General features: G+C 37.5%; 1 protein-coding gene across 26 annotated transcripts in view; it reads right to left on the reverse strand.

Moving 5' to 3' along the window:
• Window positions 1–26,995, reverse strand: part of DLG2 (discs large MAGUK scaffold protein 2) — a 2,206,895-nt gene that overhangs the window by 474,149 nt on the left and 1,705,751 nt on the right. For all 26 annotated transcript variants that reach the window (XM_078058613.1, XM_078058610.1, XM_078058611.1 and 23 more), the window contains 2 exons: window positions 21,549–21,685; window positions 1,492–1,636 (listed from right to left, as the gene is read on the reverse strand). In XM_078058613.1, the coding sequence (XP_077914739.1) occupies window positions 1,492–1,636; window positions 21,549–21,685 (282 nt within the window). The remainder of the gene's footprint in view (window positions 1–1,491; window positions 1,637–21,548; window positions 21,686–26,995) is intronic.

The raw sequence follows: 26,995 nt of genomic DNA on the forward strand, positions 1-26,995 counted from the left end.
CCCAATATTTGTACTTTCATCAGTTACCTACAATTTCTGTCTCTTAACACATCTTTGATACTGAAATTTCTTCCAGTCTTTAAGATACAATTCAAATGTCACCCTTTCCATAAAGAGTTTTATGATTGTCCAAAGATGGTAGTATCCCTTTCCTTTGAGTCCCCAAAGCACATTTACTTTTACCACTTCCATGGCATGTACATCCCTCTTATGTTGCCAAATACTGCTGTTATTCTTATATCTGAATTAGCCTTTCTTCCAATAAAGGCCATGATCGCATTTCCTTTGTATCCCACATATTACCTTATAAGGTGTCATACATATTGAGGTTACTCAATATATATTTTTTGAATTGAATAGCAAGCTTTGTTTTCTTGCTTTTATCTCTTTAACGTTGACCTTATATATCCTTCATGAAGTTGCTCAGAGTCTCAAAGCTGATTTTTCTAAATTCATCGAGTTTGGAAAACTTTGAAAGTTAAAATTCTTTCATATCCTAAGGTAAGGCTGATCTCAGCTTACCACATGCTTGGAAAAATATGTATTTTGGGGGCAAGTCATTTTTGAATCATCATTAAGAAAAGCAATAGCTAACGTAATGGGCGGGTAACAAAATTATTTAACCTTTAAATTTCTCTCAAGAGAAACATCTAAATCTAAGAGACATTAAGTGACTTGCTTAAGACTGGAGTACTAATTAATGGCAGGTCCTGAAGATATTCTGAGTTCCCAATCTCACAAACTGGTTTCTCAAAATTCCAGAATGAGCAAGCTTACTGATTTTGACAAAACTGTCCCTTAAACTCACAGAAAAAAAAAAAAAATTGCTTCTGAATCTAGTCCCCAGAGACAGAACCTTAAAGTTCTTGCTGACCTATTAATAAGAGAAGGAAACATGGGGCTTATGTAGGAGTGGATTTTATAGGACTCAACACAGCATCTCATAGTTAGTTGGCCTAGAAACCCCCACCCACAACTCAATTCTACTGCCATAGTGACTGAGAGCCTTCCCTGGCTTCCCTGCCAATATAATATTCAGGTAAAGATAAGAGCTATGGTGATGGTGATTGAGGATCATAATGCCACCATTCAAGTGCAAGATCCTCTCCCCCAGGAGGGAGCAGAGGTCTATTTTGCCAGTCTTTCTCTTTCTTCATTTGCTACTATATAGGTTTGAAGTAGGAAGGGGGGATACTATGGCATGAGAGCTATCATGTTTTAGGGGCTTGAGAAAGAGCCTTTAAAAAGGTGTTGCTCTTACGTTACTGTAATCACACTGTCCATGACATACCTCATTAAGCCTTTCTTAAATGGCGGACTTTCTAACCCATCAGGGTGTCCCACTTTCAAACCAAGGAGTGCAGCACAGCATCCCTTGGAACTATTCCCACAGGTTAAACAAGAGCGAAGAGGCAAACAGAGTACTTTGCCAAATTTTGCAGAATTCCAATTTTATACACCTGGCAGAGGGACACTGAACATGGCACTTACAGTGAGTAATATCAGGTGGACCATAAGGATCAGTCATATAAATGGTGGTGGGCTTGCCAACTTTTAGATAAACGACATCGGATGTGTTCTTCAATATTGCGACTGCCTCTTCATGCGTCACTTCTTCTAAACTGTAGTTGTTTACCTGAAAGAAAAATAATATTCAATATTAGAGTCAAATCTATGCAGGTGAAAAGAAACAGGCAAAAGGATATACAGAATTATTTAAAGATTAAATAGCAATGATTACAATCCAGTATCTACATCATACTTTGATAGAAAAGATGGATTTATGGCATTAGCAAAAGCAGATAAGCTGTTGATGCTAACAAAACAAAGTTGCTTCTGTCTTTTTCTATGAGAAAGCAATGTATCATAATGCAAATCAGAATACTATTTGTGGAAAAAAGAAAGGAGGGGTCAAATGTCTTTCTTCTTATGCTATGGTTTTTCCAATTACAAACTCATTGAACTAAAAAAAAAAAAAAAAGAATAAAAACTAACCAAAGTCTATTTGGGATATATTTCTTTAAGTAATAGTGACCATATTGTACATATTGTTTTGGAACCTGCTTTTTAAATCTAGAGTGACTGTTGGTCCATATTATAGCATACAGCAACAACATGACTTTGTTTCCCATAGAGCATTGTGTTGCATGGTTGTAATGTAATACTTTAACCAATCTCTTACTAAAGCATGTTTAGTTTGCTTCTAATTTTTTCTACAATAAATAATGTTGCAGTAAACTTTTTTCTGTATTTGCACACAACTCTGATGATTTCTTTGGGATAAATCATACAAGTGGAATTGTTGGACCAAACTATATGAATATTATAAGCCTTCTGATACCTATTCTTAAAGTGCCCTATGGAGAGAGGAACAAGTTTACTCTTATACAAACATTATATGAGAGCCCCAATTTTCCACAGTTACACCAAACTTGTTTTGTTTTTGTTTTTGTTTTTTTCACTTTAAAAATTTTTCCCATCTGGGGGCCTGGGTGGCTCAGTCAGTTAAGCCTCCGACTCTTGATTTCAGCTCAGGTCATGATCTCAGGGTCATGAGATTGAGCCCCATGTTGGGCTCCCTGCTGGGCATGGAACCTGTTTAAGATTCTCTCTCTCACTATTGCACGCTCTCTCTCCCCCGCCCTCTAAAAGACTAAAAATAAATAAAAATTGTTCCCATCAAAATGTTATTTAACAAGTTGATTTTCTAAGGTTAATATTGGAAAACAGGGCTTTGCAGGTGAACAAGTTCAAGGGTACCCTATTCCCATCCACTTCAACAGCAACTCCTTTTTACTGGACAGAAGAGCCTGATGCAAGTGCAATTTTTACTTCGTGGCAGTGGCATTATAGTGGAAGCTCTGCAGCTCTTCTCTTAGATGGTTTTAAAATATTTACAAAGTATTTTAAATACCTAATTTATTCTTATTTGGCTACTATTGTTTTAATGGAGTGATTCTTTAGTTAATTTCTGCTGAAATGATGCAGAATTAAAATAAATGTGCCAAAGAGCATTAGATTGGATCCCCTATTCTCTGGACTATTTAATTAGAGCTTTAGTCACAGAATACCTTGCAACATTTTTTTTTTTTTTTTTCTTTTTGTCTCATGTTCTATAAATTCCATGTGCCAATTAATCCTTGATGGTTTAGCCCAAGTTAGGGACCCCAGAACTGGAGGGAACTGGACCTGACTGATGTGTATGAATGCTGATCATGAACTCTCCATTAAGCTATAAACTTTTCCACTGGTTCCTATAGTTCTCTTCTAGACAAGAGACATTCTCTTACATCCTTTTGTATTTCCAGTGTCTAGCACATGTTCATCCATTGGTCAAATGCATACCTATTATGTATAAGTCATGGTTCTACATATTAGAGATACAGTAATAAATAGTAAGAAAGAAAATTATAACCATAGCAGAAACTTATGTAGCCTATATTACACTGGGAACTATTCTAAGTCATTTACACACATTAACACAATAGAACCTCACAATAACTTGTGTGGTAGCTAATATAATTACTTTCACTTTACAGATTAGAAAGGCGTGCCTCCAAGAGGTTAAGAAACTCGCCCAAAGTCATTGATCTAATAGTGGTAGAAGCAGATTAAAAGCAAGCAGTTTGGATCCAGAGACCAGGCTTTTGACCACTCATCTGTATTCCTTTTTCAGATAGAGAAGGTCCCCAGCTCCCTTAAATCTCATATTCTAGTAAGACACACTTCAAGCTTCAAGCATGTTTACTGAGAATGCTTTGCATGCAGATTCTCAGATCCCACCAGAGAACTCTTTAGACCAGAAAGTAGAAGTTGAGCAAAGGGTAGAGTATAGAAGTGGGGATAATGGTGGTTTATAATAATGGTATTTCAGTTGGTTTTTATTTGGTGACTACAAAGTGTTGGAACATTGACACAGATTTTAGTTTTGGAACAGGTGGCACGATATTGGCAACAGAACATAGTGATTTAGAGCACATGCTTTTGAGTCATGCAGACCAGGATCCTGGTCCCAGCTCTTCCTAATTGTGTTAATTTGGACAACTTAATCTTCTTAGCCTCAGTTTTGGCATCTGTAAAATAGGTATGATAATAATTGCTACCTTAAAGAGTTATTGATGTAAATGTATTAATCTAAGTAAAGTGGCAGGAACATTAAAATACTTATTAATGTTAGCTCTTATTACTACTACTATTGTCATCATACATCTCTCTTCTCAGGAAACAGGAATTCTTGGTGAAATTTTTTGCTGAGCATTTTCCTGTAAACATCTGTGAACTGATGAGTTTAATTAGGGTACTGTTGATGAGGCTTCTGTGTGGTCTTTTTAAAAATTCAGAATAGTACAGGATCTGGACCAAAAAGTGCTCTTTTGTGCTGAAGTCTTCAAAATGTTTTCAACGAAAGTGGGTTTATTTGGGTTAATTATGTGTGTGCATTATCCTATGAACTCTCAAGATAAAGGGCCTACAGCTGGAGCTGATTGTACACAGAGAGAAGGGACATTACACTGATTGGCTAGTTGCTCTTGTCATTGTTTTTTATTGTCTTTTTTCTTTTGCATCAAGTATCTGCGTATAATGGTGAACACTGAACAACTGGCCTGATTTCAGAAAAAAAATTGTGTGCATCTGAATGCAGTGTTTCTGTGGGTGCACTACACGGAGAGGGGCATGTGTGCTGCCTGGCCATATGTTTGCAATAGGATGAAGGACTGAGGCCAAGCAGAGAGGTTAGAGATGACAGGACTCATTTTCTACAACAGAAAAGGGAGCACTGAATTTGAGCATGATACAGAGACAAAGGAGGGCAAACTAGCTGAAGAAAGAGGTGCCAAAAAACCTGCAAGAAGGGAGCAGGGTCAGTGTTGTGGGAATCAAATGAGTGCAAGCTAAATGATATGTGATGGGACAAAGGTGGAAGGTGTGGCAGCAGGAGAGTGGTAATAAAGAGGAATGGGTGATGTACAGATGGTGAAATGCTGACCTTTCCGTATTTATTCAGGAATACCAACATGGTGGCACAAACTAGGAGGTGGACATAAATACTACCTAAGACACAGTACAAGGAAATGTGGGAACTCTACAAACACTGTAAAAAAAAAAATCACAAACTCCAAAGTTAACTTTTTAAGGAGACAAAGTTGTTGATCACTAGATAAGATGAATTAAAAAGGAGCACTAAGTAATGGATAGAATTGTTGAATCACTGTATTGTACATCTAAAACTAATGTAACACTGTGTGTCAACTATTCTGGAAATAAAATTTAAAAAACCTAACAAAATTTTAAAAAATTAAAAAGGGAGACCAATCTAATGTGCTAATGTCAATGATATGAAAATGAATATGCATAAACCAAAGACTAAAATCCCTGCAGTACACTGCAATTCACGGCTATAATAAATTTATTTTAAAAACAGTAACTATAAATAAATACGAAACAATAATAGTTATCTTTGGATAATAGTTTCTTATTTTTCATCTTTTCAGCAATGATCATGCATTAGTTATGGTTAGAACCAAATTAATTCTATATTTTAAATGAACAAGAAAAAAAAACTTCAAATAAGAACAGAAACAAAGTCAGGAGCCTGGGTGGCAGTCAGTTAAGTGCCTGACTTTTGGTTTCAGCTCAGGTCGTGATCTCAGGGTCATGAGCTCAGGGTCGTGAGATCGAGCCCCATGTTGGGCTCCATGCTCAGCATGGAGTCTATTTAAGACTCTCTCCCCCTTTGCCCCCCATCCACTCTCTCAAATAAATAAATCTTAAAAAAAAAAAAAAGAACAGAAACAAAGTGCAGTGGCTTCATTAGGAAGCACAAATAGCAAGATCTTATGAGTGGTGGAAAATTGGAATGGACAAGGAACTTGGTTCTCATGGCCAGTGAATTGATTTAATTCTTTTAGAAATAATTGCCATATTTTAATCCTAGATGTTTCTAGAAATGAACGTAACTTGGCACAATGAGAGTAAATTTTAAATGTAGCATCACATCTGGTTTCAATTCCTAGATTCATGAATTTTGGTCAGTTAACGTATTTATTGAGTATTAAAACTTCCTTATATGCAAAATAGGGATAATACTGATTTATTTGTTGATTTACTTGTATTTAGGAGAAAGGAGAGATACCATGAACATGAAAAGACACTGTATAAGATAGAGCAGTATACAAATAGTCATCAAACATCAGATACAATGTTTTTGGTGATCCTGTTGCTGAAAATAGCTCCTTGTGTGAAAATGACCACTCCTATCTTCTACAACACTTACTCTTGCAATGCCTCTTCCATGTTCAAGGACTGATCTTCTAAAGGGCAATGATTAGATTGTCTTTTTTTGTGTGTGTGTGTGTGTTGAGTATAGTTAACATACAATGTTACATTATTTTCAGGTGTACAACATAGCGATTCAACAAGTTTGTGCATGAGGCTTTGCTCACCACAAGTGTAGCTACCATCTGTCACCATGCAACACTATTACAATATAATTGACTATATATTCTTTTTTTTTTTTACATTTTTTAAAAATTTTATTATGTTATGTTAATCACCATACATTACATCATTAGTTTTTGATGTAGTGTTCCATGATTCATTGTTCGCGTATAACACCCAGTGCTCCATTCAGTACATGCCCTCTTTAATACCCATCACCAGGCTGACCCATCCCCCCACCCCCCTCCCCTCTAGAACCCTCAGTTTGTTTCTCAGAGTCCACAGTCTCTCATAGTTCGTCTCCCCCTCTGATTTCCCCCCCTTCATTTTTCCCTTCCTGCTTTTTTTTTTTTTAACATATATTATTTGTTTCAGAGGTACAGGTCTGGTTTTCAATAGTCTTACATAATTCACAGTGCTCATCATGGCCCATACCCTCCCCAATGTCTATCACCCAGCCACCCCATCCCTCCCACCCCCCACCACTCCAGCAACCCTCAGTTTGTTTCCTGAGATTAAGAATTCCTCATATCAGTGAGGTCATATGATACATGTCTTTTTCTGATTGACTTATTTCGCTCAGCATAACACCCTCCAGTTCCATCCATGTCGTTGCAAATGGCAAGATTTCATTCCTTTTGATGGCTGCATAATATTCCATTGTGTATATATATATATATATATATATATATATATATATATATATACACCACATCTTCTTTATCCATTCATCTGTCGATGGACATCTTGGCTGTTTCCACAGTTTGGCTATTGTGGACACTGCTGCTATAAACATCAGGGTGCACATAGCCCTTTGGATCACTACATTAGTATCTTCAGGTTAAATACCCAGTATTGCAATTGCTGGATCGTATGGTAGCTGTATTTTCAAATTTTGAGGAACCTCCATACTGTTTTCCAGAGTGGCTGCACCAGCTTGCATTCCCACCAACAGTGTAGGAGGGTTCCTTTTTATCCGCATCCCCGCCAACATCTGTCGTTTCCTGACTTGTTCATTTTAGCCATTCTGACTGGTGTGAGGTGATATCTCATTGAGGTTTTGCTTTGGATTTCCCTGATGCCAAGCGATGTTGAGCACTTTTTCATGTGTCTGTTGGCCATTCGGATGTCTTCTTTGGAAAAATGTCTGGTTATGTCTTCTGCCCATTTCTTGACTGGATCATTTGTCCTTTGGGTGTTGAGTTTGATAAGTTCTTTATAGATTTTGGCTACTAGCCTTTTATCTGATATGTCATTTGCAAATATCTTCTCCCATTCTGTCAGTTGTCTTTTGGTTTTTATGACTGTTTCTTTTGCTGTGCAAAAGCTTATTATCTTGATGAAGTCCCAATAGTTCATTTTTGCCCTTGCTTCCCTTGCCTTTGGCAATGTTTCTAGGAAGAAGTTGCTGCAGCTGAGGTCGAACAGGTTGCTGCCTGTGTTCTCCTTTATGATTCTGATGGACTCCTGTCTCACACTGAGGTCTTTCAACCATTTGGAGTCTATTTTTGTGTGTGGTGTAAGGAAATGGTCCAGTTTCATTCTTCTGCGTGTGGCTGTCCGATTTTCCCAACACCATTTGTTGAAGAGACTGTCTTTTTGCCATTGGACATTCTTTCCTGCTTTGTCAAAGATGAGTTGACCATAGAGTTGAGGGTCCATTTCTGGGCTCTCTATTCTGTTCCATTGATCTATGTGTCTGTTTTTGTGCCAGTACCATACTGTCTTGATGATGACAGCTTTGTAATAGAGCTGGCAGTCAGGAATTGTGATGCCGCCAGCTTTGCTTTTCTTTTTCAACATTCCTCTGGCTATTCAGGGTCTTTTCTGGTTCCATACAAATTTTAGGATTATTTGTTCCATTTCTTTGAAAAAAGTGGATGGTATTTTGATGGGGATTGCATTGAATGTGTAGATTGCTCTAGGTAGCATTGACATCTTCACAATATGTGTTCTTCTAATCCATGAGCATAGAACATTTTTCCATTTCTTTGTGTCTTCCTCTGTTTCTTTCATGAGTATTTTATAGTTTTCTGAGTACAGATCCTTTGCCTCTTTGGTTAGATTTATTCCTAGGTATCTTATGGTTTTGGGTGCAATTGTAAATGGGATCGACTCCTTAATTTCTTTCTTCTGTCTTGTTGTTGGTGTATAGGAATGCCACTGATTTCTGTGCATTGATTTTATATCCTGCCACTTTACTGAATTCCTGTATGAGTTCTAGCAGTTTTGGGGTGGAGTCTTTTGGGTTTTCCACATAAAGTATCATATCATCTGCAAAGAGTGAGATTTGAGTTCTTTGCCAATTTGGATGCCTTTGATTTCTTTTTGTTGTCTGATTGCTGTGGCTAGGACTTCTAGTACTATGTTGAATAGCAGTGGTGATAGTGGACATCCCTGCCATGTTCTTGACCTTAGGGGGAAAGCTCTGTTATTCTCCATTGAGAATGATATTCGCTGTGCGTTTTTCATAGATGGCTTTTATGATATTGAGGTATGTACCCTCTATCCCTATCCTCTGAGGAGTTTTGATCAACAAAGGATGCTGTACTTTTGTCAAATGCTTTTTCTGCATCTATTGAGAGGATCATACAGTTCTTGTTCTTTCTTTTATTAATGTATTGTATCACACTGATTGATTTGCAGATGTTGAACCAAACTTGCAGCCCAGGGATAAATCCCACTTAGTTGTGAATGACCCTTTTAATGTAGTACTGTTGGATCCTATTGGCTAGTATTTTGGTGAGAATTTTTGCATCCATGTTCATCAAGGATATTGGTCTGTAATGCTCCTTTTGGATGGGGTCTTTGGTTTTGGGATCAAGGTAATGGTGGCCTCATAAAACGAGTTTGGAAGTTTTCCTTCCATGTCTATTTTTTGGAACAGTTTCAGAAGAATAGGTATTAATTCTTTAAATGTTTGGTAGAATTCCCCTGGGAAGCCATCTGGCCCTGGGCTTTTGTTTGTTGGGAGATTTTTGATGACTGCTTCAATTTCCTTAGTGGTTATAGGTCTGTTCAGGTTTTCTATTTCTTCCTGGTTCAGTTTTGGTAGTTGATACATCTCTAGGAATGCATTATTTCTTCCAGACTATCTAATTTGCTGGCCTACAGTTGCTCATAATAGGTTCTTATAATTGTTTGTATTTCTTTGGTGTTGGTTGTGATCTCTTTCATTCATGATTACATTTATTTGGGTCATTTCTCTTTTCCTTTTGGTAAGTCTGGCCAGGGGTTTATCAATCTTATTAATTCTTTCAAAGAACCAGCTCCTAGTTTCGTTGATCTGTTCCACTGTTCTTTTGGTTTCTATTTCCTTGATTTCTGCTCTGATCTTTATGATTTCTCTTCTCCTGCTGGGTTTAGGCTTTATTTGCTGTTCTTTCTCCAACTCCTTTAGGTGTAGGGTTAGGTTGTATATTTGAGAACTTTCTTGTTTCTTGAAAAAGGCTTGTATTACTATATACTTTCCTCTTAGGACTGCCTTTGCTCACCCCAAAGATTTTGAACAGTTGTATTTTCATTTTCATTGGTTTCCATGAATTTTTTTAATTCTTCTTTAATTTCCTGGTTGACCCATTCATTCTTTAGTAGGATGCTCTTATGCCTCCATGTATTTGAGTTCTTTCTGACTTTCCTCTTGGGATTGAGTTCTAGTTTCAAAGCATTGTGGTCTGAAAATTGGCAGGGAATGATCCCAGTCTTTTGGTACCGGTTGAGACCTGATTTGTGACCTAAGGTGTGATCTATTCTGGAGAATGTTCCATGGGCACTAGAGAAGAATGTGTATTCTGTTGCTTTGGGATGGAATGTTCTGAATATGTCTGTGAAGTCTATTTGGTCCAATGTGTCACTTAAAGTCTTTGTTTCCTTGTTGATCTTTTGCTTAGATGATCTGTCCATTTCAATGAGGGGGGTGTTAAAGTCCCCCACTATTACTGTATTGTTGTTGATGTGTTTCTTTGCTTTTGTTATTAATTGGCTTATATAATTGGCTGCTCCCATGTTAGGGGCATAGATAGTTACAATTGTTAGATCTTCTTGTTGGATAGACCCTTTAAGTAGGATATAGTGTCCTTCCTCATCTCTTATTACAGTCTTTGGTTTAAAATCTAATTTGTCTGATATAAGGATTGCCACCCTAGCTTTCTTTTGGTGTCCATTAGCATGGTAAATGGTTTTCCACCCCCTCACTTTCAATCTGGGGGTGTCTTTGGGTCTAAAATGAGTCTCTTGCAGACAGCATATCGATGGGTCTTGTTTTTTAATCCAATCTGATAGCCTGTGTCTTTTGATTGGGGCATGTAGCCCATTTACATTCAGGGTAACTATTGAAAGATATGAATGTAGTGCCATTGTATTGCCTGTAAGGTGACTGTTACTGTATATTGTCTGTGTTCCTTTCTGGTCTATCCTGCTTTTAGGCTCTCTCTTTGCTTAGAGGACCCCTCTCAAGATTTCTTGTAGGGCTGGTTTCGTGTTTGCAAATTCCTTTAGTTTTTGTTTGTCCTGGAAGCTTTTTATCTCTCCTTCAATTTTCAATGACAGCCTAGCTCGATATAGTATTCTTGGCTGCATATTTTTCTCATTTAGTGCTCTGAATATATCATGCCAGTCCTTTCAGGCCTGCTAGGTGTCTGTGTATAGGTTTGTTGCCAATCTAATGTTTCTACCATTGTAGGTTACAGATCTCTTGTCCCAAGCTGCTTTCAGGATTTTCTCTTTGTCTCTGAGACTCGTAAGTTTTACTATTAGATGTCGGGGTGTTGACCTATTTTTATTGATTTTGAGAGGGGTTCTCTGTGCCTCCTGGATTTTGATGCCTGTTTCCTTCCCCAAATTAGGGAAGTTCTCTGCTATAATTTGCTCCATTATACCTTCTGCCCCTCTCTCTCTTTCTTCTTCTTCTGGGATCCCAATTATTCTAATACTGTTTCGTCTTATGGTATCACTTCTCTCTTGAATTCTGCCCTCATGATCCAGTAGTTGTTTATCTTTTTCTCAGCTTCTTTATTTTCCATCATTTGGTCTTCTATATCACTAATTCTCTCTCCTGCCTCATTTATCCTAGCAGTTAGAGCCTCCATTTTTTATTGCACCTCATTAATAGCCTTTTTGATTTTGACTTGGTTAGATTTTAGTTCTTTTATTTCTCCAGGAAGGGTTTCTCTAATATCTTCCATGCTTTTTTCAAGCTCAGCTAGTATCCTTAAAATTGTCATTCTGAACTCTAGTTCTGACATCTTACTAATATCCATACTGATTAGGTCCCTGGCAGTTGGTACCGCCTCTTTTTCTTTTTTTGAGGTGATTTTTTCCATCTTGTCATTTTGTCCAGAGGAGAATAGATGAATGAGAGAACAAACTGCTAACAGTGTAACAACGACCCCAGAAAAAAATATATGCTAACCAAATCAGAAGAGACCTGAAACTGGGGAAAAAGGGAGAGAAAGAAAAAAGAAAATAATAGGTAAAAGAAAAAGATCAAGAAAAAAAAGAATATGATCAAATATGATCAGGCTGGTGCATAGATCAGTGCCACACACTAGATTTTGGGTGTATTTTGGTCTGTTAGAAGAAAGTGCCTCCCAAAATTTTAAAGAAAGAACAATATATGTACAAAAATAAGGGTAAATATGATGAAGGGATGGAATATGACTGTAAAGATGAAAATTATAAAAGATTTTATAAAAGGAATTGATAAGAAGCTGGTTGCAAAAAGAAACGAGTTAAAAAAAAAAAACACAAAGGGAGAGAATGTGATCAGGCAGGAGACTAGAACAAAGCCATACACTAGAGATATAGGGTATATTTTGGTCTTTTAGAAGAAACTGTATCCCAAAATTTTAAAGAGATAACAACTTTATATATATATATATATATATATATATATATATATATACACCAAAAATAAGGTTAACTACTATGAAGCAATAGAATATGACTCTAAAAATGAAAAATAAAAAAGATTTTTTAAAAAGGGATTGATAAGATGTTGGTTGAATAAGGGAAAAAGAAAAATTCAAAAAAAAAAGAGAAAAAAAAGAAAATTAAAAAAATTAACTTTGAAAGACTAAAGAATCGGGGAAAAAAGCCATAAATTCTATGTGCTGTATTCCCGTAGTGCTGGAGTTCTGCCATTCTCATTGATCAGTAAACTTGGTCTTGGCTGGCTGTTCTTGCTCATCTTCTGGGGGAGGGGCCCGTTGCTGTGGTTCTCAAATGTCTTTGCGAGAGGTGGAATTGCCTTTCTGGGCCCGGGGTAAGTAATCTGCTTGGGTTTGCTCTTGGGAGCTTTTGTTTCCTGAAAGCTTTCTGTACAGCTTTGGAGGATGAGAGTGAAAATGGCAGCCTCCCAATCTCCGCCGCGGAGGAGGAGCCGAGAACTCGGGTCCCCACTCCTCACTGAGCCCCCCAGAGAAAAGCAGTCAATCACTCCCATCTCCCTGGTCTCCGGCTGCACTCCGTGCTCACCCAGTCTGTGACCGAACGTTCCTATATCTGGCACCCGACCCCGTGTGGAGTCTCCAAATCCAGCAGATCCCTGAGGTGCGCTCCCGATCTGCTCCTCCCGGGGGAGGAAGGGGAATCTCCCAGATCTGCCACTTGTTGGGTCCCTGCTGGAGGAGCAGTGGCCCGCCTGTGCCGTGGATCACGGTTTATGGCAACTCCGAGCTGAGAGCCCACTCCTTGGCTCCGTCTCTGCAGCTGGCTTCCCCACTCCATGATACCTGGGAGCTCTGCCACAATCAGGAGCCCCCGGTCTTTCTGTGACCCTGAGGGTCCTGAGACCACATTGTCCCAGTGAGAGTTCCACCCCCCACTTAGCCACTGGAGCGATGTCCCTCAGCGGAGCCTACTTCTAAAAGTTCCGATTTTGTGCTCCACGGCTCTATCACTTGCCAGTGGCAGCAGATGGAGGCCTCTCCCCCGCCGTCTGTCTTCCCGAATATCGCCTCGGATTCACTTCTCCGCATATCCTCCCTTCCAGAAAGTGGTTGCTTTTCTGTTCAGAGAGTTGCTGCTATTCTTTTCTTTGATCTCCTGTTGAGTTCGTAGGTGTTCAGAATAGTTTGATCCCTATCTAGCTGAAATCCTGGGACCAGACGAAATTTAGGTCTCCTACTCCTCCGCCATCTTGCTCCTCTCCCATTGACTATTTATTCTTTATTCTGTACCTTTTATTCCCCCCTAACTTATTCATTCCATAACTGGAAGCCAGTATCTCATTCAGCATTCACCCATTCACCCTCTCTCTAATTAGAGTGTTTTCATCTTTGTAATCCCCCAACTGATGCACTATAAATAGCAGGCACTTAATAAATGTTGAAACAATTAGATAAATATGTTAAAAACTACATTCCAAAGGAAAAGCTATCAAAATTCCCTAATTTATAAGGCGAATGAGGCATTTGTGTTGAGTTTCTAGATTACATTTGTGTTGAGTCAGAAAGGATAAGAAATGAAGGTCTTGCAACAAACAGCACACATTTATGGGACACTCACTCTGTGGCAGGCATGGGATAGAAGGATGAAAGGCTGGTACAGAATGGGAGCACTGGGTTACATCAGGTTATAAGGGACACGATCAAACCTCCAACAGTGTGAATTTCTTTCTCCATTAATCATTGATGAATTTCTTAACTTTTTATTCCATATATAGACAGAGCAAATAACAATGATGTTTTGATTGACTTTTTCAGCTTCCTCTATAGCAGTGGTCACCACAATGGACAATATAATATGAACCCAAGGGCAAACCACTGGGTACTGGAAGAATTCCGTATCTGAACTTCTATTAATATTTTTATCTTTCTATTTTTATGTATGTTTTAAAATGTGCATCATGTATTAGCATAGTGATATATGTATGCAATATAAAGGAGGGAACTATACATATGTTAGAGGCAACTTTTGTGTTTTACTGGTGGAATGTGTTATTAAAATCATTTTAAAACCATGCTCTGTGGTAGGCACCTATATATATATTAACTATAGAGCAAATTCTATAAACAGAGTTAAACCAAATATAAGCAAAAGAAATAGAAAACAACATAATGGAAGGCTTTAACCCTCAAATAAGATATGTCACTGGATTGCACTGCATTGTAATTTTATTACATTTGAGAAAAATTACAACCGAGTCCAAGAAATAATTATCCAGATTTTTTCCCCCTGATGCTTCAGAAAGTACACTAACTGCAGGGGACAAAGTTTGAAGGGTAAACTATTTCTGAATGTCTTTCAGCCCATTGTTGGAAAATGCTAAAGGATGCTGTACTGGCTTGATAGAATGAGTGTTACCACCAAGGTCACCCTCAGGAGAAGCAGTGGAGCAGCTGCAGAACAGGCTAGAATGTGATTAGATCAACGTAGGACTGTGGTTCTTAACCTGGCTACACATTGGAATCACCTGGAAGACTTAACATTTTTTTAAAAAATGAAGCATGGTGCCCTCCATAGAGATTCTCATTTGATTCTTCAGGGTTGATTGAGGCCTGGGCATTTAGAGTGATCAAAAACTTACCATGTGATTCAAATATGAGAGCAGGATTAAGAACCAGAAGGGTTGCGTGAACTGGTGGAGGGAATGTGGCATTAGGACATTGACATCTAGGTCAATTTCACAATTTATTAGTTATGTCATATTGGAAATCCCTTTGTTATCTCTGAGCTCCAACTTTCTCTTTTGGAAAATAAGAGTAACAGTACTGACTGCTCTCTCCATCTCCCAGGGGCTGGAGTGAGGACCATGTGGGTGCTACAGGTGGAAACCTCTTTCGCGTGGAAGCGTGTGCTGGTGGCAGGAAAGAGCCATGTGTAGAGGGTGTTACCCATTTCAGTTCTCATCTAATGTCAGTCTAACAAATGGAAGTGCTTTCAAGTCCTGTTCATTATTCAGAAATTTCTGCATATCTGCATTGCCTTCAAGGTGATTTTCTTATTAATATTTGGGTGAAACTAGGCAGTTTTATAAATCACCAAAAAGAATAATTTAGGTGCTCACAACTAATACTCATTCAGAAAATTGTACTGTTTCCACTCACATTCCCTAAATCCACTTAATGTCCTTACCATAGGATATTAATTTTGAAATAAAAATAACACCAGTTAGAATGGCCAAAATTAACAAGACAGGAAACAACAAGTGTTGGCGAGGATGTGGAGAAAGGGGAACACTCTTACACTGTTGGTGGGAATGCAAGCTGGTGCAGTCACTCTGGAAAGCAGTATGGAGGTTCCTCAAAAAGTTGAAAATAGAGTTACCCTATGACCCAGCAATTGCACTACTAGGTATTTACTCCAAAGATACATAAGGGGCACATACACCCCAATGTTCATAGCAGCAATGTCCACAATAGCTAAACTGTGGAAGGAGCCGAGATGCCCTTCAACAGATGAATGGATAAAGACGATGTGGTTCATATATACAATGGAATATTACTCAGACATCAGAAAGGATGAATACCCACCATTTGCACCGACATGGATGGAACTGGAGGGGATTACGCTAAGTGAAATAAATCAAGCAGAGAAAGACAATTATCATATGGTTTCATTCATATGAGGAACATAAGGAATGGCACGGAGGACCATAGGGGCAAGGAGGGAAAACTGAATGGGAAGAAATCGGAGAGGGAGATGAACCATGAGAGACTATGGACTCTGGGAAACAAACTGAGGGTTTCAGAGGGGAGGGGAATGGGGGGGATCAGGTAGCCGGGTGATGGGTATTAAGGAGCACACGTGTTGTGATGAGCATTGGGTGTTACATGCAATGAATCGTTGAACACTACATCAAAAACTAATGATGTACTATATGCTGGCTAAATGAACATAATAAAAAAATTAAAAAAGAGTCACTTGCACACAGCACATCCAGAGTATACGCCACTGAACACTAGTTCTAGGTGCTTTATAGCATCACTTTAAGCAAAGGGCTGCATAATGAAGTATGTTTGAAGATTATAATATTCAAATTAAATTAGTTCCCTGACTACAGAACTTCACTGACCCTTTAATATACTTAAGTTCACGGAGAATCTGTAAGAGAGGTGAGATACAGGTTGTAGAATTTCCCAAACTTAGGTGACCTTTTCATGTGACACAGTAATGAGATTAATATTTTAAAACACACTTGGGAAACACTGATCTAAGGCACTGGTACCATGGTATAGAGGCCAAAACAGAAGACCAAAGATGTACATGACTTGTCAAAGGTCACTTAGGTCGAATTAATTCTGGCTGGCCATCTGTGAGTCCACCGTCTCCCCACTTCACTTCAATGCCTTTCTTACCTTTCTCCTTGTCTACTCCTTCCCTTTAAGGAAACAAAAACACAGACTTATTCTCTAAAAAATGTAAAAGCTCTCTCACTGACAATTTTTTTCTTTCAATGTCAAGCAAAAGTTATGAAAAAAGTTATGAAAAAATGAGACTAACTTTGAATCACAATGAGACGAAAGTTTCGACAATCAGCAGCTCACGTTATCCCTGTAGAAAAGACAGTCAGATGACCCTGGATTCAAAGTTGCTGGTATTGTGTAGAAAAGAGATGAAGATGATCACATTTCTGTAATATATGTGGCCCTATGTATCATCTTGATAGGGCTTAATAAAAACCAGTGTGTAAAAATATATGAATGAATTTAAAACTTATCAGTACTGTTAACCTCTTGACCATGTGTCTCAAGAAATCAAGGCCAGAAGTTAATGTATTTAGTCTGAGATCACAACACTAAACTACTGGTACAATCCATAAAAATCTGTGTCATTGTCATTTGACAAAATAAAAAAACAAAATTCTAGTGAATGATAATAAGTGCCAAGCAGCAGGGGAATTAAAAAATATATTATTTTGATAAAGAGAACAAATACCATGCATCTGAGCACACCATGAAACATCAGAGAGGACTGATGATAAAGTCATTTTATTTGAAACGCTAAGTCTTAGTGCAAAGATGATAGGCAGGGTAATTTTTTCCTTATTATAGAATAAATATAAAGGCCAGATGCAACAATACTGCCTGTGGTTTTAAAAGGGGGGGAATAACATTCTAAGGAATCAAAAGTTTTGTTAAAAGGGTAATCTACTTAGAGACGATAAATGGATGTGCGGTAAAACTGACTGCAAGAGTGAGAGAAAATGTGTAAAACATCTTAAAAGGCTGAGAAGTGAAAAAGTAGCAAGACCTAAGTTTTCAAACAAATGTAGAAGAGGAATTAGTCTTCACCTGTCTATCTCCAAGGGACAGAGCTATGAATAAAGCAAGAAATGTATAGGGAAATGTATTTTGATATAATTTTAAGAAAAAACAAATCTAATGATGGCTAGTATCTAATGGATAGCTTCTAGGAGGCATTAAATTCTCCATCCTTAGTGTGTTCTAGCAGAGTGAGGGACTACTTCACGTCGCTTTTCTGTGGATTCTGATGTACCAATGAGTTGGAATAAGATAACATCTAAGATGGATACTTTTCAATTCTGTGTTATAATAAGTACTTAGGGGGGAAAAAGGACCCAGCACATATGGTATGAGGAAATTAACAGAGTTTCATTTTAGACCAGTTTGCTTACAGAACTATGAATGAATAACATATGGGGAACTTTTCCTAAGGAGTGAGAGGAGGGAGTGGTGCAAATTGCTTTAGAAAGAAGAATAGCTATTTGGAGAAAAATATACAGTGTGGTACAGCTGGTAAATCACAGAATCTAAATTATTTGTACTTCCTTTGGGGGAGGAGAGTGGAAGAGGAGAAAGATAAAGGTGATGTGAATGTAGGGTAATAAAGAGAAAAGGAGGTGGAAAGGAATGACAGAAGGAGAGCATTAATAAATATTGTTGGGTTGAAGCAAGATAATTGGTCTTTTGGGGTGGCTTCCGTGATTTTTTTTATTCTTTTCCTCAGCATTATTTTTCATTCAGAATATTATAAAATGAATCATTTTCTTTCATTTCTAGATTCAGTTTGGCAGTTGCCTTGGAAGTACTAATTATGTTTTCCTTACATAAGAGAGGAGAGACCTATTATTGTTGAAGGTTCTTTTTTTTTTTTTAAATAGGCTTTAAAACTCAAAATAGTTAAAGATTATGTCTCAGCTATTTTTGAAATCATTACATGTACAACGAATATCAAGAAAATGGTAATGGAAAAATAGCATGGTACCTGGAAAATCCTTTGACGGAATTATATAGACTTTGAGGTTTTTAATTTTTTTTTAAGAATTTTAAAATAAAGCTAGAAATTTAAACAGAACTTCAAGCAATCAGCAACACAACATCAAGCTTGATATTACAATAGCAGCAGTTAAAGAAATGCCAAAAGAGTTGTCTACAACCAAACTCTTACAGAACAATGAGTCAAAGGTCAAATGTGTTATTATGACAGCCATTAATTTAGAATGAAAATGTCCTCTTCAGTTTTTTCAAATTTAATGCTACGTAAAAGATGAATATCATGGTGTATTTTATTCCTAACAATAAAGTTTGTATTCTTGAGAGAAGTTGTTAGGTCTTATACCTCAATAATACTTTCCTTGTTCAGAAGACACAACATCATAAAAAAAACAATTTTTACACGAAAGCCAAAAAAAAACCAAAAACCAAAAACAAACCACAAAACACAAAAACTAGCTAAAAAAAAATGCAGAGTGTCTCAAGAATGAAAATTGTAGTTCTCCTGCACGGTATAGGGCCTATTGCTAACAATACCATATTGCATACTGAAAATTGCCAAGAGGGTAGATCTTATGTTAATTGTTCTCACCACACACAAGCACAAAATAATAATAATAGGGGTGAGAGGAAACTTTGGGAAGTGATGAATATATTTATGGCCTTGATAATGGTGATGATTTCTTGGGTATATACTTAATACCCAAACCCACGGAGCTATATACATTAAATATGTAAAGCTCTTTATATGTCAACCATACTACAATAAAATGGTTAAAAGAGAAAGAGAAAGAAAGAAAAGAAAAAAAAGAAAAGAAAAGAAAAGAAAAGAAAGAAAATGACTTAAGGTGGTAAAGAAGCCCCAACTCTTCATTGCTACTTTGACTGAAGTCATTAATGCCATATTTTTTGCCATCCAGTTTGATCATACATTTTCTCCTGACAGAGTTCCTTTCTGAGTAGTGGTTATTGCCTGGGACATGGTAGGTGTTCATCATATTACTTGTTAAGGAATGAATGAATGAATGAATGATAACTAAATAAAATGAAGTAAGGAATTGACTGACAAATTCTAGGAAACAAATGAAAGATCATGCTTGGTGCTTATAAGCCTGAGTGCCTGGATTTGAAATCCAGTTCTGTCCATTGTTAACTATAGCACTATGGTCAAGTTTATTAACTTGTTTATTAACAAGTTTATTAACCTCTCTATACCTCAGTTCCTTTTTGCTTATATAAAACAGGTTGTTGTGAGAAATAAATTCATTACAAAAAAGCACTTTTAGAAGTACATGGAACATAGCAAATGCCAAATAAATATTAGTTATCAAGATTATTATAAAGGTTTATTCAGATAATTCAATACCAAGGTCATTGACAACTATGAAACTAGACCAATGGGACTAAGGACAAGCTGTCTAAAGCCCAGAGAAGTGGGCACAATGTAGTCTGAGGTTCAACCTCCGAAGCTTGCACATGTCACAGAAATTACTATCCTGTTGAGAATATAAATTGATCTTTTCCAAACACTTCTCACTTGTGTTGGAGATAATGGCTCCTTGCCGACATTAGAGGCCATGTTTTACAAGGGCAGACATGTGATTAGATATGAATATACTTCTCTTGGGAGCTCTCTTCTATTAATTTTCAGTATTTGATTATTATCCTGTAGGTTTGGTATAAAACAGTAAATAGAGATAAAGTAGTTTTATTAAGTGCAATCCCAAATTTGTACTGCTTATGTGCTGCCTTAATTTTGCTTGAGTTTATCCTAGAACTCCATGGCTTGGGAAGGTCAGCTATGTTCTGGTGTTAATCATTGCTCAGGGTTCCTGAAGCATGTAGGCAGCTGGTAAATAAAAGAGCTGTAACCCTGTCTGATGGGGGTGGAGGAAGGGATCCATTTACACATGTGACAGAACTCAGGTTATGAATTCTGGGAAATCAGGGACTGTTTACACTATCTACACTGGTTGAACAAGGGACCACAGGGAGACATAGAAATGTACACGTCAATAAACCAGACAGTGAAGTTCCCTTGCTTGTGCAAAGCCCACCTCCCTAGCAGTAGGAATGTAACACTCTCTCAGGCTGGGCTAATAGGTTATATTGGAAAAATAACAATCTGTTTCTTGTTGTATCTGTGAAAACTAGTGAAAATTCAGATTTGTCTTTAAAATGTCAACAAAGCAGATACAATTGTACATATACTTTTGAAATCTCCCACCACAAAATCTGCTCTCCCTTCTTTTCCATTTCTGCCAGTGATCACTGTTATGAACTGAATGTGGCCATTCCCTCAAATTCATGGCTGACGTTCTAACCCCCAATATGACTATACTTGCAGACAGTCTATTTTTTTTTTTTAAGATTTTATTTATTTATTTGACAGAGAGAGACGTGGTGAGACAGGGGAACACAAGCAGGGGGAGTGGGAGAGGGAGAAGCAGGCTTCCTGCCAAGCAGGGAGCCCGATGCAGGGCTCGATCCCAGGACCCTGGGACCATGACCCGAGGCGAAGGCAGACGCTTAACAACTGAGCCACCCACGTGCCCCTTGCAGACAGAGTCTTTAGGAGGTAATTAGAGTTATTAATTAAATGAGTTAAGGGTGAAGCCCTAATCTGATAGGACCGGTGGCCTCATAGGAAGAGAAAGAGATCTCTGTCTCAGCCCAAGCACAGGGGAAAGGCCATGTGAGGACACAAGAAGAAGATGGTTGCGAGCCAGGAAAAGAGATCTCACCAGGAACTGAATGGGCCAGAACCTTGACCTTGAAATTGCCAGCTTCTAGAACTCTGAGAAAATAAATTTTTTGTTGTGTAAACCACCTAGTCTATGGTATTTTGTTATGACAGCCTGAACTATGACAGTCATACACTGGGAAACAAGACCTTTATAAATACAAATGTAGTTTTGCATGAATCACACTTACCATTAGCAGTCTGTCTCCTACTTGCAACCTTCCATCTTTTTGTGCAGCTCCTCCATCTATAATTTTAGTTACATAAATGCTGTTGTCTCCAGGAATGTGCTGGTTCCCCACACCTCCTGCAATACTGAAGCCCAAACCTACGGGAAAGAAAAAGAAAAGTTTTTTTTTTTTTTTAAGAAAATGCCATTAGCCATATTTAAACAGTCTAAAAAAATTAATCCTTGATTTATTACAATGGTAATAAATAACAGTAAGGATTCTACTTCAATCGCTTTTGTTCTTTAAATATTTGAAGATTTGTTGATTAATGCTAATGAGGCAAAGCTCTTGAAGTCAAGCCCATGTGGTCATTAGTTTTGTTCTATTTCAAGACTGTACACCTAACTGTTGCTCCCTAGCTAATTAGCAGATAATGGGTGACTGGCCAGAATAGGGATCAGGCAAAAGGACGTGGAAGAATCCTCAGTGAGGCAGACAAAACACAAGTACTGTCCTGCTCATGTGGAGTTGATGAGCTCATCTTTGTTGTTGTTCTAGCACAGAGAAGTACTGCCAATCATTTGGGTAGAGACCCAGACACTTCTGATATTTCAGGATTAAAAGTATAGCTGTTAGAAAATTCCAGAAATTCTCAGACAAGAGCCACGAGGAAGATACATGAGATATTTATGTAATAATTTCAGAGAGAAGATAAGACAAAAAGAAGCTAGACGCTTGTCCTTCTTGTTTTCTTCTCTGGCCACCTTGTCATATTTTCATACTTCTTGGCACTTATTAACCACTAGTGAGGCTAGTAATATGCAAGAAATGAATCATCCCTGTGCACAGTCTAAAGACACAAGAAATAGATTCTATATTTTACCTTTATTATTTTTAATAAGTCATGGAATATCAAATCATTTTAAACATGGCAATTTTCTATTTTGAGAGATAAATTTATACTGTACTATAGCTTACAAAACTTTTATTTATATTAAACTATGGAATGGTAAGAATAATTAAAAACCATATGGGGCCACTTTCAAAGAACGAGTGATACTCTTTAAAGTGTAAAAAAATAAAAAAAAATCTTTCCAGAATATGATTGAATACACATTCAATATAATACTTGTAGGCTATATATTCATTGCATTTCAAAATTATAATTACCATGCAAATTACTCAGAAAGATAAATATAAATCAAAGAATTTGTACTAAAGGCATAGGAAATTTCTATGACTTACTTGGCTTAAGAAATTTTTTTTTAAACAAACCATCCACTAAGTTACGTAGTATTTTTTTTTTAAACCACATACCTGTTTTATGATAAAATCATTAAAATTTTTGGCACTTTATATGACAACAATGAAAAACACTTAAAAAACTCTACTTCACTATGCTTTTATTGATTAAATATTGAATAGGGCTCTTAATGGCATAAGTGATTAGATAATGGAAAAATAATGGCATAGTAAATTATAAAGTTACACCTCTGAAATTACATTTGAAATAATTTTTTGTTAAATTAACTATAATAGTTAAAATAAATGGAAAATGGATTTAAATTGATAGGGCAATTAAAATAATTGTTATTTAATATCCTACTAAAGCAGATAATTATTCTTTATTGATGCTTTGACATCCCATAGATTTATAAATGTATTTGTTTGCCTCAGATTTAAAGAATTTGTTTATCGAGCAAAAGGTGACTAAGAGTAAATAAATGCTCCCAATTGGCTTTTCCTTTGAAATTTATAATGCGTGTCAGCTCATGTTTTTCAAAACTGTTATTTTACATGTATATATGATTACAGGGGAATTAAAAAAATACATTTACAAAAGTTTCATACCCACATGCTAGGATCAATCTACTGCATTTATAATAGTATAGAAGTCATTCCAAACTGTGGAAAGAAAAGGTTAAAACAAATCCAGGGACTCTGATTTATATGCCCTGTAATAATAGTAAATGCCATAGACTCACTGAGTTACAGAAGAGCTAAGGAAACAAATTACCACTGTAAATAAGGTTAAGTCCAACAAAGGGAATAACTATGTAGTTGACATTTGAAGCTGAAGATTGTACCAAGACATTGAAATCACTATACTGTAGACATAAATATATCAGCTAAAAAGGAAATAATTTTTTTCGCCTGAGATTAGGTTTAAATACTTCTTTTTAACTAGTGACTCTGCTCAAGGTGAAACAAGCAGTTTTTAGTAAGAACCCTCTGAGGTTACAGAATTGAAAATTGTCCCTGATTTCGCTTACTTTGAAGGAACATGGATACACTGAAAAATAATCAGCATTTGATCAATACTCAGCCATATTGCAGATGTTTAATTTGACATAAGTAAATATATAGCTTATGTCTACAGCCGGAACACAAATTTATTTACAGGTGGAAGTATCCATCTGTGTTGTAAGACTAAATCTGTCCTCATTCATTCATTCACCAATTCACTCATGTATCCATCTATTCAACAAACATCTCTTGAGTACCTACTATGAATCGTATAAGCAGTTGCTGTCAACTGTGGTCAATATAATGTAAAAGAAGGGATTGGCCAACACTAAGAAATATGAGTGAGTGTGGCTGAACCTGGCTGATGCAATGTTCTAAGCCCAGACAGTGCCACTGATTTTTGGAGGACTACTCAATGAAGACAAATGTGGGCCAGGACCATGGGGCAATCCAAAATTATCAGTTTGGAGGCACCGGGGATTCCTTGCATATACTTTGTTAAAGCAGGGGCAGGCTGCCTACATTATAGGACCACTCTATCTCCTGATTAGGTAATATTCCCTCTCTTCATTCCATTAGAGACACAGTTGCAGTCTTGATACTTCTAGAACACAGTGGACATACTCCCACCTTAGGCATTTGATCTACCTGTTTCCTCTACCTCGAATATATGTCCTTCAGGTTTTTGTTCAAATCTTAATTTCTCTAAGAGCCTGAATCTGACTTCCTATTTAATACTGTCTCCTAACCATACACCCCACCTCCTTATCCTGATCTACTTTTCATTTTACCTTAGCACTTATCACCTTGTAACACATAAGTCACCCATGTATTTTATTTTTTTTTATTGTCTGTCTTCTTGAAGAAAATATGAAGTCCACGACACCAGGGATTTCTGTCATTTTATGCTGTGCAATAGAATAAGGCCAGTTATAGAGTGACCTCCTAATTATTAAAAGGACAAATGAACAATGAGTGAACAAATGAATATAAAAGGATGAAGAAAGTCACAGATCTCTGAGAAAGCCTCTTCTTAAAGAGGAAGCTTGCAGCTTTAATGAATGAGGGATAGCTGAAAAAGTGAGCATTGTTAGTTGGAGGGGCTAACTGGATGAGGTTATTACTTGCCTCAGGTCAACCCTGATCTCTGTCCTCAGTCTGCACAGAGTTTATGCCAACCACTGGGCAGGCAATGGGCAACAGCAGACACAGCTTCACACCCTGATTCTTCCATCTACCAACTGTGTCAAATGGAGCCGTAATCATCTCATCTGTGATAAGGGAGTAAGTATATCCATGTTCTATAGGAATTAGCACATACCAGATGCTGGATAAAGAAAAATTCTCTGCTCTCAACAAGGTCTCAAGCTGTCTTGAGAAACCGATACCTAAACACCTGGACATGATTTAACCGGCTAGAATGAGTTCTGTAATGGTACTAGTGTTATGTGAGCCCAGAGGGGAGCGTGCCTTACTCAGTGGGGAAGAAGAATCAACAAAAGGTTTAGCATTTGGGCTGAGTCTTGAAGGTTAAGCTAGACTCGATAACAGAGAACGCACCTTTCAAACCAACACATCCTCTGGATTCCAGGTGACTTAATGACTGAAGAGTCAGCTGCCCTGACTTACATTACACAATGCTCATAAAATCCCAGTTTTATCGGGCTGGAAATTCAGACAAAATGCCTGGCAAACACTCAAAACATGTACTTATGATAAGCTAGAATGGTCCCTAATAGGATAAATACAATGAGTATGATGATTTAAAAGAAGCCTTACAAATAGCAAAAACACTGCTTTTATGGAAGTGATCAATTTAGAGAAATGATCATCATTTTGAAAAGAAGTGTCTATGCATAAGAAATGGTCCCATCAGGCTCTCCGCCCCCTCCCCCCCAAACTCAGCTCAGGTGGGAGTCTGTTTATCCCTCTCCCTCTGCCCCTCCTCTCCTCGTGCTCTCTTGCCTCACCCACTCTCTTGCTCTCTCTCAAATAAATAAAATCTTAAAAAAAAGAAAAAGAAAAAGAAAAAAAATGGCCTGGGGTGGGGGTGGGGGGTGGGGGGGAAGAAATGGCTCTGGACCATCAGATGACGGCAGACTAATCAATTATAAAACTGAAAAGAGTTGGTGGGTCCCAGCAAAAACACGGACCCTAACACTATCTACTGTGGAATGTTTGGCTATTAAGAATAGTCCTAAACATGTCTACGCATGTACCAGTAATAAACAAAGCTGACACAGAAAAATATAAATACTAAAATCACAAAGAGAAGTAAAATCAGCAGATATTTCTGTATCCTAGTAAAGAAAAAAAAAGGTGAAATTTAAACACCTAATTCCTGAAGCAATTAACAACTGCTGTGTTGACAAACATGTGATGTGGAAACAGAATTTCAGGATTACATCTATTGCATAAAGCTGGGTTCCTCTTTCTATATTTCTTGCATATCCCCAAATTGAAATTTCTCAGGTTGAGACAGGACATGCAGGCATAGGGAAAGGAATGTCTGAACCTTGTTAAAACTTTAACTTAAACTTTTCCCACACAAAACCTTTTCTTCATCCTATAAAATAGAACAGGAGGAGGAACAGATCACAGTTCACCCTTTTCGCTTGTTGTCTGCTTACACTGAGGAGCAGGTGTTACTGAGAGGTGGGGAACTGAAAGCAAAAATCCTGGCAGCATAGATTGATATTGTGCTTGAGAAGCTCAGAATAAAAACTCAAATGCTTAAAAGAGTCGTATGATTACAATGTTCCCAAATATTCTTTGTGGGTATAAAGAACGAAGCCCCATGATGTCTTATAACCATTCAATAACTTGGTTCAATTTCATTTCGTGTGACTTTACTAGAACACTCTTGGGGCCTCTCCAAACAATTCACTATTATTAAGCAGGCCGCTTCTGTCAGTTGACCTAGGATCTGCTAGGTAAGGTGTTTATTGCTTTACAGAAAACACTAGTGGCATTCTGTACATTCTGACTACATGTTTTTATTAAAGGAACCAGAATCCATCCTACCCCCTGGCTGGCCCTGTTTTAGAAAACACTCACCCATGCGGGCAATTTAACTTCAGGTACATGCATTTTGGTTAAAACACACACACACACACACACACACAAAACTTTATCTGTGAGTCTGGCCCACACAGATAGCTGTTTGACATCTCTTCCCCTCCAGAGAGAAAACTTTGCTTAAAAAACACCAGAAATGCACC

The sequence above is a fragment of the Halichoerus grypus genome, chromosome 11 (assembly GCF_964656455.1).
Source record: "Halichoerus grypus chromosome 11, mHalGry1.hap1.1, whole genome shotgun sequence".
NCBI lineage: Eukaryota > Metazoa > Chordata > Mammalia > Carnivora > Phocidae > Halichoerus > Halichoerus grypus.